Source organism: Akebia trifoliata, chromosome 11, assembly GCF_017979445.1.
Source record: "Akebia trifoliata isolate Shusen 1 chromosome 11, ASM1797944v1, whole genome shotgun sequence".
In the NCBI taxonomy this organism is placed as follows: domain Eukaryota; kingdom Viridiplantae; phylum Streptophyta; class Magnoliopsida; order Ranunculales; family Lardizabalaceae; genus Akebia; species Akebia trifoliata.
The window spans coordinates 965,504-979,573 of NC_141385.1; the positions used below are offsets into that span (position 1 = coordinate 965,504).

General features: G+C 34.1%; 1 protein-coding gene across 3 annotated transcripts; it reads right to left on the reverse strand.

Moving 5' to 3' along the window:
* Nucleotides 1-404: 404 nt before the first annotated feature.
* On the reverse strand, nucleotides 405-6,686 carry LOC147390159 (Zinc finger C-x8-C-x5-C-x3-H type family protein). 3 transcript variants are annotated; one of them, XM_086458043.1, is made up of 9 exons: nucleotides 6,559-6,686; nucleotides 6,209-6,329; nucleotides 5,730-5,896; nucleotides 5,541-5,603; nucleotides 4,386-4,502; nucleotides 3,998-4,216; nucleotides 1,610-1,885; nucleotides 927-1,487; nucleotides 405-587 (listed from the first exon to the last, which is right to left on the reverse strand). In XM_086458043.1, the coding sequence occupies exons 2-8, from the start codon at nucleotides 6,279-6,281 to the stop codon at nucleotides 1,122-1,124; spliced, it is 1,281 nt and encodes a 426-aa protein (XP_086314169.1). In that variant the 5' UTR covers nucleotides 6,282-6,329; nucleotides 6,559-6,686; the 3' UTR covers nucleotides 405-587; nucleotides 927-1,121. The 3 variants fall into 3 exon arrangements, with proteins under 3 accessions (XP_086314169.1, XP_086314168.1, XP_086314167.1); XM_086458042.1 differs by having other exon boundaries at nucleotides 6,432-6,679; XM_086458041.1 differs by lacking the exon at nucleotides 6,559-6,686 and having other exon boundaries at nucleotides 6,209-6,401.
* Between the last annotated feature and the right edge of the window lie 7,384 nt (nucleotides 6,687-14,070).

Genomic DNA, 14,070 nt, shown 5'->3' on the forward strand with positions numbered 1-14,070 from the left:
AAATCGGATGATTTAGGGTTGTCAATGGATTGGCCCAGACCCAAAATCCAATTCATTATGAGTTAGAATTTGGGTTTTGGTAAGGATCCAATTTGATAGCCTATCAGATGGGTTCTACATCAACCATGTCCCTATCCGATAAGAGCCCCCAATCGTATAAAATGTGAGGTGTTGTATGGATTATATTAGACATTTAGTTTAAACTTAGAAATTTATTTATTATTTGGATCTGATCCGAACCAATTGTTATCTTATAAGTTTTGGATCCTAAAATTGAGATCCAAAAAACAAAAATGACACTCACTATGCAACCATTGAAGTCTTATTCCAAAGACTTGGGATTGGGTAAACAATACTATTCCTCCATTCAATTTTTTTTCCGTAGCTGCGAATGTTATTGAAGGTGTGTCCATAACCACTTTCACAATTTCATTAATAAAGATAAAAATTCTCAAAATGTAGTCCATGCCACAAAAGTAAATTCTCAATACATTTGAAGTTTCATCGGTTCATAATGCACACAGAAAGCAATCAACATGTCCCGTTGAAACTAATTTGAACTATGTTTCCAATTCTTTTAACAGGTCCTGCAAATGTAGAAGGACAAAACATTAGCAATCCAAAACATGCAAGATCTCCCATCCTTCAGCATTTTACATCAAATAATGATTTTCTAACCCCCCCCCCCCCCTTTTGACATACGCCCCCATCACAGAACCATAGATCATTTGCCTTGGGATACACAGAATCATTAATTTTTCTTGTGTATACCAAGGCAAATGATCTACGGTTCTGTGATGGGGGCGTATGCCAGAAAGGGACGCCAGATTATCACGTCTCTTTTACATCTAACAACAGATATTGTCTGTGCAAATAAAGACTTTAAAACAACAAAAGTGAAAAAATGGGGAGAAAAAAGGACTTACATTTTTCACCTGCATTTTATTCACCACCAAAACAAATAAAAAAATCCCTCCTTGCTTCCTGCCTTCACCCACCACATAGATCTTAAAATAGCCTATCCAATTCAACAGAACTGCGGGTAAAATTGGGTAGTGGGAGGCACATGTGCAAAAAATTTCCTTTGAAGCAACTGGGCAATAAAAAGAAGGGAGAGCACTTTAATCGGATTGGGAATCAGATTGGGAGTGTGAGTGTTCCATAGAAGTTGGTGAAGCCTCTGTTGGTGAGGGAGCTTGTTGTGATGGATCTTCAGGTGCTTTCATATCCGAGTTCTGATATTTGGTTCTTATTTCATCAGGTATCCCATTCCGATAAGGAAACCTTGATGAGTTAGAAGGTGAAGTTTCCGATGAATGGGTCACCGGTAAGTTTCTATGGTAAGAAAATAGAGGTGATTCTGGCATGGATAACACGGGCACGCTCATTCCATGGTTATAGAATCCTGCCAAGGGATGATCAAATTTACAATTCGAACCAAACTTACAGATTCCATACAGACTGTAGAATGTGCATATGGTATGACCCTACATGTAAAATAAGAAAAAGAATATAAAATCAGCTATCAAGATGAAGATCAAGAAAGTAACGAAATGGGTAGCAAATAGAGATGAGATCAAGAATGTCATTGAATGGTAAAAAAACTTACAGGTCTCAGGGGCAGTCCAAATGGGCTCAGAGCACTAGTAGTCGAAGTAGCGACCCTCGCTTTAGGGTGATTGTACTTGCAATTGGGTCCAAATTTGCAGCTTCCGGTCTTCATGTAATACTGACATTCTGGCTGGTCAGGTTTCTCGGGGAAATGAGGGGCGGATGTCGGCAAAAAGTGAGCTTGCCTGCTTGAACCCAATTCATCCTGATTCTTAGAGTTGTAGACATGATTGGAACCAAGAATATTGGGGGATGATACAAGGCTAGTGGTTCCCTGATTGTAAATGAATAAAAACATGGATTAGATATACAATAGGAGAGAACTCAACCACATTAAATAAATTTCAGAACAAACAATGTAGGGAATTGTCAGAGCCTAATAACAGTACATGTCATGAATGACAAACTGATTCATGTGGTGCACAATGGTGGAACCCACCATTTGATGTGGCCCCACCCCCATTTAAAGGATCAACAATACCAAAAATCAACATAGTGATATCTATATGCTTTTGATCCTTAAAAGGAAACCTGATAGAACAGATGGTTAAAGTCACCCCACTGGATCAATGGACCCAAATCCATGGGATGTACACCATGCGTACTTCTTTTTTTGATAAGTACACCACTCATACTTGTGCCATTGCTGGATGACTTTGAGGAATGTCTCAAATGGTGCATGACCTCAAGTTTGTAACATAGAGAACAAGACAATTTAATATTAGGAATCATTTCCCAACAGATGGTTCCTACATGTTAACTAGAATATTTATGAAAAAAGTTAGTCCTTTTCCACAGCTCACGAAAGACCATTAGAATAGCATGCTTAAAGAGCTATAGGGAACACGACCATGCGTCTTTGTTACTAACATATGTTGCAGATGCCTTCTTTTTCTTTCTTTTTTTGCTTATCCATTTGATTTTAAGAGATTAGAGCATTAGAGAAGGTTTTATGGGTAGGAACCAGGCCTGCAATTCTTTTTACTACTAAAACATTGTCCTTCATGGTTGCAAAAGCTTATGTTATGTTTCCTTCTCTTAGTCTGCAGTTCTACATTTCTCATATTTGCTCTATGTAAGAGAACAAAACCCAGACTAACATCAAATACTTATTAGGTCCTCTAATGCTTGGTTACTCTTCTCAGTGTTTTCATTCCCCCTTATTTGGATTCGTCAAGTACAGATGTTCTTTTCTTGATTGAAATGAATGTAGATATAGGATCTTTCCCACTTCTCTTTCCTTAGATGGGAAAGTGGGATTGAACCCACGACCTTATGGTTGCAATGCGGTGGCACCAGCCAATAAAGCAAAAGCTCTGCCCCATCCTAGCTACTTCCACAATCAAACCCTATGAAAAAAGCCCCTACTTGCTTCCAGCATCGTTGGGTCATAAGAAGATCAGTGCTGCATAGTGGTAGGATTGGAAGGAGAGGCTGATGGATAGCCATAATATTATCTACCCTAATAGCCGCATAACACTCTAGAATACCACTCTGAGGGCAATCATTTCATGCTACATTAAACTTTTGATTAAGAGTAGGAGATGCCTGTGGAGCGTGAGATGACGACTTAAAGGATGCAACATGAACAAGAAAATCCTCAATAGAAGTAGGAAACCATGTCAGGGTCACTTTGTTGTAAAGCATGATGTCTTGATTGATTTTGGAATGATAGATATTATTCAATTTGAGTAATGCCTCAACGTGCTTTTAGATGTCTAGATTGCCATAAGTACTTGAAAAATACCAAGAAGATGAGGCACAAGAATGCAAGAATAGGTAAGAATATAATTTATCAAAAAAAAAAAAAAAAAGAACAAGTAACAATATGTAATAGCTCACTGATTAATTGCTCTTGCGCTGAAGATGAAAAGTGTACTTTTTTTCGTCTGACTATACAATGTAATAATATTGTCTAAGATACGCATGAAGTAAGCATAGCAACCAGAAAGACCCAGAAAATTCTGCTTTCCCCAAACAACCCACCACTCTTGACATAATCCGATTGGGATTTAATAAAACCGATCTGAGATAATCAATATGTGATAGTGAAAACCTTGTTGCATAGCTCTATATTTGTAAAATATGGAAATATTAATAAGTAACAACCAAACATTTGGCAAGCATAGGTAAAATGTCTAAGTGTACCTGTAAATGTGTAAACTTTTGTGTAACAACCAAACATTTTGACAAGCGTGGATCAAATGTATAAACAAACTCTGAAATGGCTTTTGCATTATACATAAACAATCAACCAAAAACAACAGAGGTTGAAAACTTAAATAAGTCAGCTGCAAATGAACACATACATTACACAAATGGAGATTATATCAGCATCCACATGTCACATTAATATTTTGTTCAACTTAAGAGATAAACTACTGACAGCATAAGTATTCCAGCCTTGACGTGGATGAATGATGCCTTGGGAAGAAGAAAGAACAACAGGCATATAGCTCTGGGGACCTTGCATGCTTGTATCTGGTATGTATGGTGCTCCTGGTAACCATGCTGGAAGTCCAAGTGGCTGGGGATGGTGAAACTTGCAAGCATTTCCAAACTTACAAGACCCATTTCGCATGTAATACGGACATGATTTCTCTTCCTGATAAAAAAAGATAAATATGAGAATCGCAGACAATCACCTTGTCTGTAGTCACATATGCGTAACAAATCATAATTTAGAATCAATGTCCATAACTGTGAATCCTTGGATGCAAACACTAGCAAGTCCAGAACCAAAAAAAAAATGGAAATCAAAGAAAAGAAGGCACCTGACGCATCGGTAGACCCAAAATGTTCAGTGGGACCGGTCCTGCATCATGCCTGTCTCGTGGGTGATGATATTTACATGCTGCTCCAAATTTGCAAGTTCCTGTCTTTAGGAAATACTGCAAATACGAAAGGCAGGCAAGCAGTGATTACAAAAATTGTGTTTCCCTAAAGCATAGCACCTTAAATATATTCCTATACGTTTCACATGGAATGAAACTTCCTTAGGGATAATAAATTGTTCAGGACTGTGTTTTTCCCCCTTCTTTCCCTTTTCTTAGTGAATATTAAATATTTAAATGGAAAAGTAAGCTGGATTGAACCTTATCCTTGTTTTAGTGATTTTCTTTAATTACTTTTCCAAGAAGGTTTTTATCTTTCCAGGAAAGCATCCAGCAGGTTATATCATGTCATAATGTAAAATAGACTAATTAGGTAGCCATGCTTCAATTGGTAAAAGAACTACTTGACCGATAGGGACAGGTGTATTAGCAACTTGACTTGAGCCAACTAAATCGTCATCGAAGCCTTATACCAAAGATTTGGGGTTAGTTAAACAAATACCATTCCTTCAATTGTGCCTAGAGCCATGTCTTCTGTTATTGAAAGTGTGTCGTATCCACTTTCACCATCGCAATTCAAATTCTTTTGGACCCTCCTCTCGTTCTTAAAACATCAAAATGGAGTCACATGCCATATCCAACTGTTAAAACATAATGGGAATGAAATCTGAAGGGGTAAATGCAATAGCATTTTTGCATGATATCGTATCAAATTCAAGCGAACCCTCCTTTTATTTAATGACACGTCCCTGATTATTTTTCCTTCTAACCAACCTTTTATCAAACAAAATAGAAGATGCACAAAAGACAGCATGAACAATTGGGTAAAGGGGGAAAATGCAAGAAACCGTACTATAGGAGACGTAATCAGATTCCCCACTAACAGTCTATAGCTTATGTGCCCGTCTCAGGGTTTGCCACCCAAAGTATGTAGTAAAAGGGGCCATCATACCATCAGATCCTACAGTACCCAGATACTTCAACATGGGTGCCTTAAATTCAATACTTTGTTTTATACATAAACCTAAAGGGAGATCATCATCAAGTATAATGACAACTTAAAGGCAAATTATCTCAGTCAAAAATGAAACATACCTGGCAATCAGGTTGTCCAACTCTTTCAGGAAATTCACCTCTGTAACGAGCAACATTGGAGTTCTGTAAAACAAGCAAGCACGAAACAGATCACTACGTAAACACCTCACATCTTAACTTCTTAAGGACCAAAAAAACAAATGTAGCTATTTACGAAATTTAACCCAATATGGTAAAAATTATTTATACCTGCCCGGCATAAGCAGGATGGTTAAACCGACATTTGCTTCCGTACCCACACAACCCCGTCCTCAAATAATAGATACAATCAGGTTCACCCGGACGATCAGGATACAAGCTCGAGTGAATTACTCCGTCCTGGTTATCCTGGTTTTGGATTTTCGACCGCCACATAGCTTTTGCAATGGACCGAGACAAAAAAACCATCACATTTTTAGTCACAAATTGCAAAATAGATGCATTGCATATCTAACCAAACAAGTAATTTCTATCAAACATTATGAAAAAGTGAACGACACACACTCGAAAATCAACCCGAATTGAAACAAACACGTTATATAATTCAACAAATTGTTGCATTTCAGCTCTAAAACCATAAAAAGTCAGAATGTCATTCAAAATTACCCAAATTGCATAATTCAATAAGATCATGGTTAGCTCGCTATCAAAAGAACAACAAAGTGAGAAACCAAAAGAGATCGAATTACCATCAAGTTTATCGGCTGAGGCATTAGAAGAAGTGGAGAAACCATTGTTCTGAACTTGTCGACTATCCGGCATTGATCGATGAATCTCAAACCCTCACTCCAACAACCGATCACAATTCCACTGTAACCACCACCACCACACAATCACTCTCACAAAAAAAAAAAGGGGGGGGGGGGGGGGGGGAAATCAATTTTACATGAACCAACTTAATCTATCCCTCACCCATGAAAAAACCCAGAAAAAAACAACGATTTTGGGCAAGTAATCAGTATTTTAATTTCCAAAACTATCAAATTAAAGAGGCGAAAGAGCGTAGAATCAGAATATTTTACAAAAAACAATCAAACACTCGATATCTATGATTTCCAAATCAGTAATAAGAAAGATAGATCGAATGATTCCATTTCTTTCTTTCTTTTTTTTCGTTTAATTTTGGATCGAAGTTGAGAAAATTGGGGATCTTTTTTCTATTTTACTTATTACCCAGAGAAGTAAAAGTAAAACTAAAACTATAGAGGGTTCTGTTACGTTACTTGCTTGCGAACAATAAGATTTCTTAATTTTTTTCAACTGTAATTACAGTTAATGATATGATGACCCCACGACTAAATTAGGAAAAGACTAATGATTTTCTTTCTCTCCCACGTGGCATATTAAAAATACTCTTCTGATGTGGCATGTGTTAGAATCATAGATCTTTTTGCCTCGGGATACATATTTATGAGGATTATATGTGTATCCCGAGGTAAAAATCTATGATTCTGAACCTTGTCAAGTCGAGAGAGTATTTTGAGTATGCCACCTGGGGAGTTCGTTTATCACGACTTTTAGGAAAATTACTTAAAAGACGTTGGTAGAGTAGGCTGTCAATGGATCTAATCGGTATTCATCCAATAAAGATTGGACCGTTATCAAAATGGGTTTTTATTGGAACTCAATATTCCGATAAAGGTTCATTAACGATCGGATCCGGGCAAACCCGATTTTGTACATGACATCTAAATAAACTTCATACATCTCAATAGATATATAATATAATTTATATACTTTCTAACATATTATCGAATCAGGTCATTGTTGATCCAGATCTGCTTCGATAAGATATCAAAGCAAAATCTTATTGGATCCTTAACGGAATTCAAAACATTGATTTAGACTCGAAGTTATTGGAACGGATTAGATTTCGAGTCAAATCCAATCCATTGACAACCTATGGTAGAGGGACTTTTTCCTGAATATTCGTCGAGTTTTGGGAGGTTCCTTAATAGTACATTTAATGATCTTTTCTTTTCTTTTCATTATTACCATTATTATTTAAAAAAAAAGTGTGTGTGTGTGTGGGGGGGGGGGGGGGGGAGGTGGGTAGGAGGGTCTGTAAGCCTGTTTTCAATGAGTTCAATAACTCAGGTATTATTTGTTTTAGTTTCAAAATGCAGATTTTAGTGTGTTTGCGTCTAAAATATGTGTTTTGGTTCGTAATTATCGTTTAATAAAAAAAAATTATTTCAAAAAATTGTGTTTTTAAACGCAAATACGAGAAGTTGTTGAAATCCATTTTTTTCGCGTTTGCGGGAGAAGTTAACACCAATAAAACGGTTCAATTGAAATAACTGTTTTGCCCTTGTCTCTATTATCTCAACAGAACCTCACAAATCTCTCTCTGCTTCTCTTCTTCTCTTCTCTATTCGGTCTCTCTCTCTTCTTTTAAAAAAATTACGTTTTTAAACGCAAATACGAGAAGTTATTGAAATCCGCTTTTTTCGCGTTTGTGAGAGAAGTTAACACCAATAAAACGGTTCAATTGAAATAACCGTTTGCCCCTTGTCTCTATTATCTCAACAGAACCTCACAAATCTCTCTCTGCTTCTCTTCTTCTCTTCACTGTTCGGTTTCTCTTTCACGCACAGATTCCTCTTTCGCACAGATCCATCTTTCTCGCAAAGCTCTCTCTCTCTCTCAAATCTTTCTTGACAGATCCTCGCATAATTGTTGAAGTTTCAAGAGTTCAACCTTTGTGACGTTCTCATCAACTCTTACAGGTTTCTCTCTCTCTCCATCGGATATTGTTTTCATTTCGATTTTTTAGTAGATCGAATATTGTTTTCGTTTGGGGTTTTTGGTTTAGGGAAGGGCTTGAGCTTGCTTTCCAAGCTCTAAAATAATTATTATAGATTAGAGAATAGGATTTACCTTGTATACCCATCACGGTATCGATCTCCAACTCAACTCACCAAGATTTGAAATCCCACAAAAATCAATTTTGGTCGATGGGTCTGATTCAATTTCGGAAAAGAAGCAAACCCATCAGCGATGACAGAGCGTTCATCATGTTGGGACTTTTGGGTTTCCTTTGTTTGGGAAGAATATTAAGGAGAAGAAGAGATTGGGGCATTGGATGTTCTTTGTGTTTTGTGGGACTTGTTTGTTTTTGGCTATGTTTAAGATTTGTGCAAATTGGTTGTTTAGATCTGCTGTTGAAAGACCTGGATATTATCAGGTTATTTAGTCCCCTAAACTTTAAGAGATAAATACTTCATTAGAATTTAGAATTTTTTTTCTTTTTTTAGTTTGTTTTCCAGTTACAGTGATTGGTGCCTAATATAACACTCTAGGGAAAAAGAAAAAATTGTTTGAGGTAATTTCTAGTTATGAAGTTTGTGTGTGTGTGTGTGTGTGTGCGCATCTCCATCGAATTTGTAGGTAAAAAAAGATAGATAGATGATTAGTTACAACTAAAATACAGTGCAAGTTGTATTTGAGTTGTTTGGTTGCGACCCAAATACAATGCAAGTATCTATCTTTATCATTGTATTTCGTTTATATTCTATTACCACTATCCATGAATCTCTTGGTCCACCCCTTATGGATCTAATAGTATTGATACTTGCATATCTACCTAATGTTTATTTTTGGGATCTCTGCTTTCTCCTTGGGATTTTTCTGAAGCTACCCTCTCGGATTTCTCATCTATTTCGTTGCTCATGTCAAGCTTCTTTTGTAAGATTTTGAATCTTCAATAGCCATCACCACGTGCTTGAACAACATCGATACGGTTCAACAAAGCCTTACACAGCACAACCTTCTTCTTCTCGACAGATCCTCACAAAGCTCTAACCCTCAGCAAGCCACCTTCGATAGTAGTCGATTTCGACACCAGCTTCTTCTACGACGATCGTTCAAGTATCCTCGACACCAGAATATAAATGAGATGTTATGTGGATGTGTTATATATATACGATGTAATGTGGATGTTTATGAATATACGATGTTGGATTGCGTACTATGCAGGTATTTTGTTTATCAGAAAATTTTCATATTTCTATTTTTAAAAGGAGATGCTGCGAAAATTTCTATAGAATAAGAAATTTTTTTATAATTTTTATAGATTTATAAATTTTTTAAAATTAAAATAATTATTTTTATAAATTTTTTATATTTAATTTAATTATATATTTATAAGGGTATTCTGATAATTTTTTATGCATTCTGCGTGCATTATGTTGGATTGCATATTATGCATGTATTTTGTTTATTAAGAAAATTTCATATGTCCATTTTTAAGAGGAGATGCTGTCGAGATTTTTATAGAATTATTAATTTTTTAAAGAATTATAAACTTTTTAAAATTAAAATAATTATTTTTATAAATTTTTATTATATTTACATATATTTGATGTAATTATATATTTATAAGGGTATTCTGATAATGTTTTATGCATTTTGGGTACACTATCAACCTTAAGGGTATTCTGGTTATTTTACCCTAATATAGTAGATTCCATAAGCTGTATCAAACAATAATTACCAGATTCTGGTAAACAGCACAACATTTTTACAAAACTGTATCGAACAAGCTTTCAATTTTTCAACTTCTAACAGTAGATTCAGGCAGCTGAATCAAATAGGACATCAGTGTTGGTGGGATTTTAATCAAGGTCTCTAGTATCATCACCCAAAGACCTTACTAGTTCAGCTAGTTGGCACTTGTAACTTTTCTTTTCTTAATGATCCATGAACTTCAACTCTCGTTATAGTATTTTTTGAAATTTACGATCATTTATGATATTTTTTGTCGTGAATGACGAATGGAGATTGATGTACTCTTAATTTTGAACTTTTAGATGGATTTTTATTTATTTATTTCGATGATTTATACAAATAAAATATATAAAGAACGAAGTTGAGATTCTAAAATTTTGGATGATTATGTCTTGAATGGAGATTGATGTACTCTTAATTTTGAACTTTTAGATGGATATTTATTTATTTATTTCGATGATTTATACAAATAAAATATATAAAGAACGAAGTTGAGATTCTAAAATTTTGGATGATTCTGTCTTAACTTTTGATTCGACTGTAAGTCCCACAACTATGATTTATGCATTTTGGATATTTTGATAAGATTTATCCAATATTGAAGTCGAAAATATATAAAAAATGACAAAAATAAATAAAAATTAGGATTACTTTTATTGCGTCAAGTTCACCACTTTTTGTTGTTGAGTTCGATGGTAATTAAATATCTTAAAAGCGTCGAGTTCATCGATAATAATCGTCAATAATATAGTCCATAAATTATTGATGAACTCGATGCTTTTAAGTCATGTTTAATTACTGTCGAGTTCAACAATTTTTTTTATTATACTTAAAACTACATTACTTTCATCTCGAAGTCATTGTCATGTTAATAATATTTTGAACTGCATTGCCCTCATCTCAAGTCATTCTCACATGGTAATATTTTGGATTATCCAACACTACATTAAAATTCTTCTTAAATTATGATCATTGACACATATAAGAAAAAAAAAATCCCATGTTACTATCTATTTAAAAAAAAAAGACTTCAAATTTCAACATATTTAAATTCTAATAAACTTTATCAAGGTTACTTATGTTAAAGTGGTTTAAAATTAATCTCAATAGAATCAGTTTTGCATTTAATATAGAAGTTGTGACACTAAACTTTTTTCAATGTTGCCATAAATTTATGATAGAGAAAATTGTCTCCAAATGGGATGCAAACCCCACTAACATAGATAATTATGTTCCTAACTTCTTCAATTGTGATGTTTAACATGTTGGCCACTTTTTGTAAAAGGTTTCCTTTACATCCATTCAAGTTACCGAAAGTTACAATAATTTAAAATTATCAAGTCTATTAATTTATTTTGAGTGCAGATAGTCTGACTTAGCCACGTGGCAACTCAATCGATTTATTTGACGTGACAGGCTCAAGAACCGTTGATATGCTATCCTCGGGATATTGAACTACGATTTTTCATAAAAAGTGCAGTTCTATATCCTGAGGAGATCACATCTACAACTTTCGAGCCTGTCACATCAGGTAAATCGATTAAGTATGCCACGTGCCTAAGTCAGATTATCACGACTCTTATTTCTTTACTTTCAATAGTAGTTTTTTTGTGAGTAGGCATATAACACAAGGTTGACTAGGTATTAGTCTAGTTAACGAGATCACGTCATTCGTTTTTTTTTTTTTTTTGTGTGTGTGAGTGTGTGGGGCAATGTTTTGATACACTAAAAGACAAATATACTCATCATTTTTTTAATATTCTACTTTGATTTTTCTTATGGTGTATTTGATGGCATTGATTTTCATGAAAAATGAAATCCATGAGAAAATAGGAAAGGGTGGGAAAATACATTTTTGTATTTTGTTACATTTGATTTAAAAAAAAAAATCCATTAAAATAAAAGCAAATGAGGAGGAAGGAGGAAGAAGAAGATGAAGAAAGACGTTGGAACAGAGGAGAGAGAGAGAGAGAGAGAGAGAGAGAGAGAGAGAGAGGAGGAGGAAGATAGTGGTTGGTGGTAACGGTGGAGATGAGGACGATGGCTGTGGTGATGGAGGTGAAGGGAAAAAGGAAAAAGGAAAAAGGAAAAAGATATTAGATTTTGATTTTGGGTGGATTTCATTTTTTAATGGGGATAAGTAGAAAGTGAAATCTATACTTCGTTGAAATTTTTGGATGAAGATGAAAATCTATTTCCATAGAGAAAATCAATCAAACACATGAAAAATATAATTTTCCACCAATTTCCCCTCGCATCAAATACACTCATCTAAATGGTTGAACAATCGATAGTCCATAATCATTTTATGAGCTTTCTTTGATTTTATTTTATTTTATTGATATTTAAAAATAATGGAGGGGTCTCAATTTGTCTTTCATAAATTATTTAAGTTTGCAAAACCCATAATGAACGAGTCATCTTCTCAAGTTTATTCTCACTATCCCTTATGTTTCAATATTTTTTTTTCGCTTTCAAATAAACTTACTACGATCCCAAAATATGAGAAATTCACCTCTTTAGTTTATTTGCTAAACCTTTGAATTACGAGTTAGAGTGTGAGACATCATTACTTCTAGAAGTTAGAGGGATCGTAAGAAAAATCGTATCTTTAGTACAAAAATGAATATGCAAGCACAATTGAGAAAGAAATGCGTATTTCAACTACATTTATATTAACCCGTACACAAGTTAGATGTTAAATTTTAAAATTATATATTTAATTTAATTTAATTTAATATATTTTTTTATAATAAAATGACAATGAATGTGAATATACTAAAGATAAAAAACAAAACAAATGCGAGTTAGATGTAACTCAATTAAGTTTCTATTTCGCCTTGATGAATTTATAATTAGATTAAGTGAGCTATACACTTTGAGTGTATATCAAATAACATAGAAATTTCTTCTAATTTGTCGACTAGGTTGATTTTCGAGGTAACTTGTCTAGTTGTAGAATTAAGGCCATGTTCTCTCTCTCTCTCTCTCTTTATGTTAATGAAAAACATATCTCGAGGATGCGACATGTACCCTTGAGATAAATCCTGATAGTTGGATTATGTATTTTTCATGAGTCAATGGCTCCCAATCGTATATAAATTGTTATTTACATTAACATAAAAATAAAATCATACAATATTTTATTACACAATTTTTATATATAGTTTTCTTATTGTACAATAATATATTTATTTTTCATAAACCAATTAACCTTGAATAAATAATTTATTGTTTATATTATTATCCTTGAAATTTTTATTATCGATACAAAATAAAGTAATGTCATTACTCACATGTCGTTGTACATATTTCTTCTCTTACATGATCACCCAAAGTAAATTATAGAGTCGTACTGGAGTGACCTCATGATTGAATCTCATATCGTACATCTTGACGTGAAAGTGGATAGAAACTATAGATGCTTTTTCACTCATATCTCAAGGTCATGTTAGGGTGTGCGATGTGAGATCCAATTTTGAGGTCACTTCAACATTATTCTAAATTATATTATTTGGTATGCAACTTTTAAATGAAGTTTCGATGTGCAAATAGTCATAGATTCCATAATTGTCAATGACCCTACCCTTATAACTTAAATTATTGCTCCAAATGTTATTCCATACTTCCCATGTTACATGTCACTTATAGTTTGATTTACATTATTGATTATAAATAGGGTGAGACGATATGAAGTCACATGTCTTGACATAAAAGTTATAGGTAGAGTTGATTGACACAACAAGATTTATGTTGCCGACCTCATATAAATGTTATCGAGCAAAATAATGGTGGGGAAGACATCTTAATTTCATTAGTATTGTCGTAATCTTATTGTATGTATGTCGTTATATATCAACTTTAATTTGTTTCATTCCTCATCTGTATATTATGTCAGTTTCATTAATCTATTACATATAACGACAATGATTCTTTCGGCACGTCTGTGTTTTTTTGCCAATCTTTTCGATAGTACCCATATTAAACATGGGATGTTGCATTATTAATTTAGAATGTTTGAGATATAACATCAAATATTTGT

Excerpts from the sequence above, each read along its gene's own strand:
- LOC147390159 (XM_086458043.1), bottom strand. The coding sequence starts at position 6,281 with ATGCCGGATAGTCGACAAGTTCAGAACAATGGTTTCTCCACTTCTTCT. Across the intron at positions 5,604-5,729 it reads ATCCTGCTTATGCCGGGCAG|AACTCCAATGTTGCTCGTTA; the intron begins GTATAAATAATT and ends CTTGTTTTACAG. Across the intron at positions 1,488-1,609 it reads TTGGACTGCCCCTGAGACCT|GGTCATACCATATGCACATT; the intron begins GTAAGTTTTTTT and ends TTTTACATGTAG.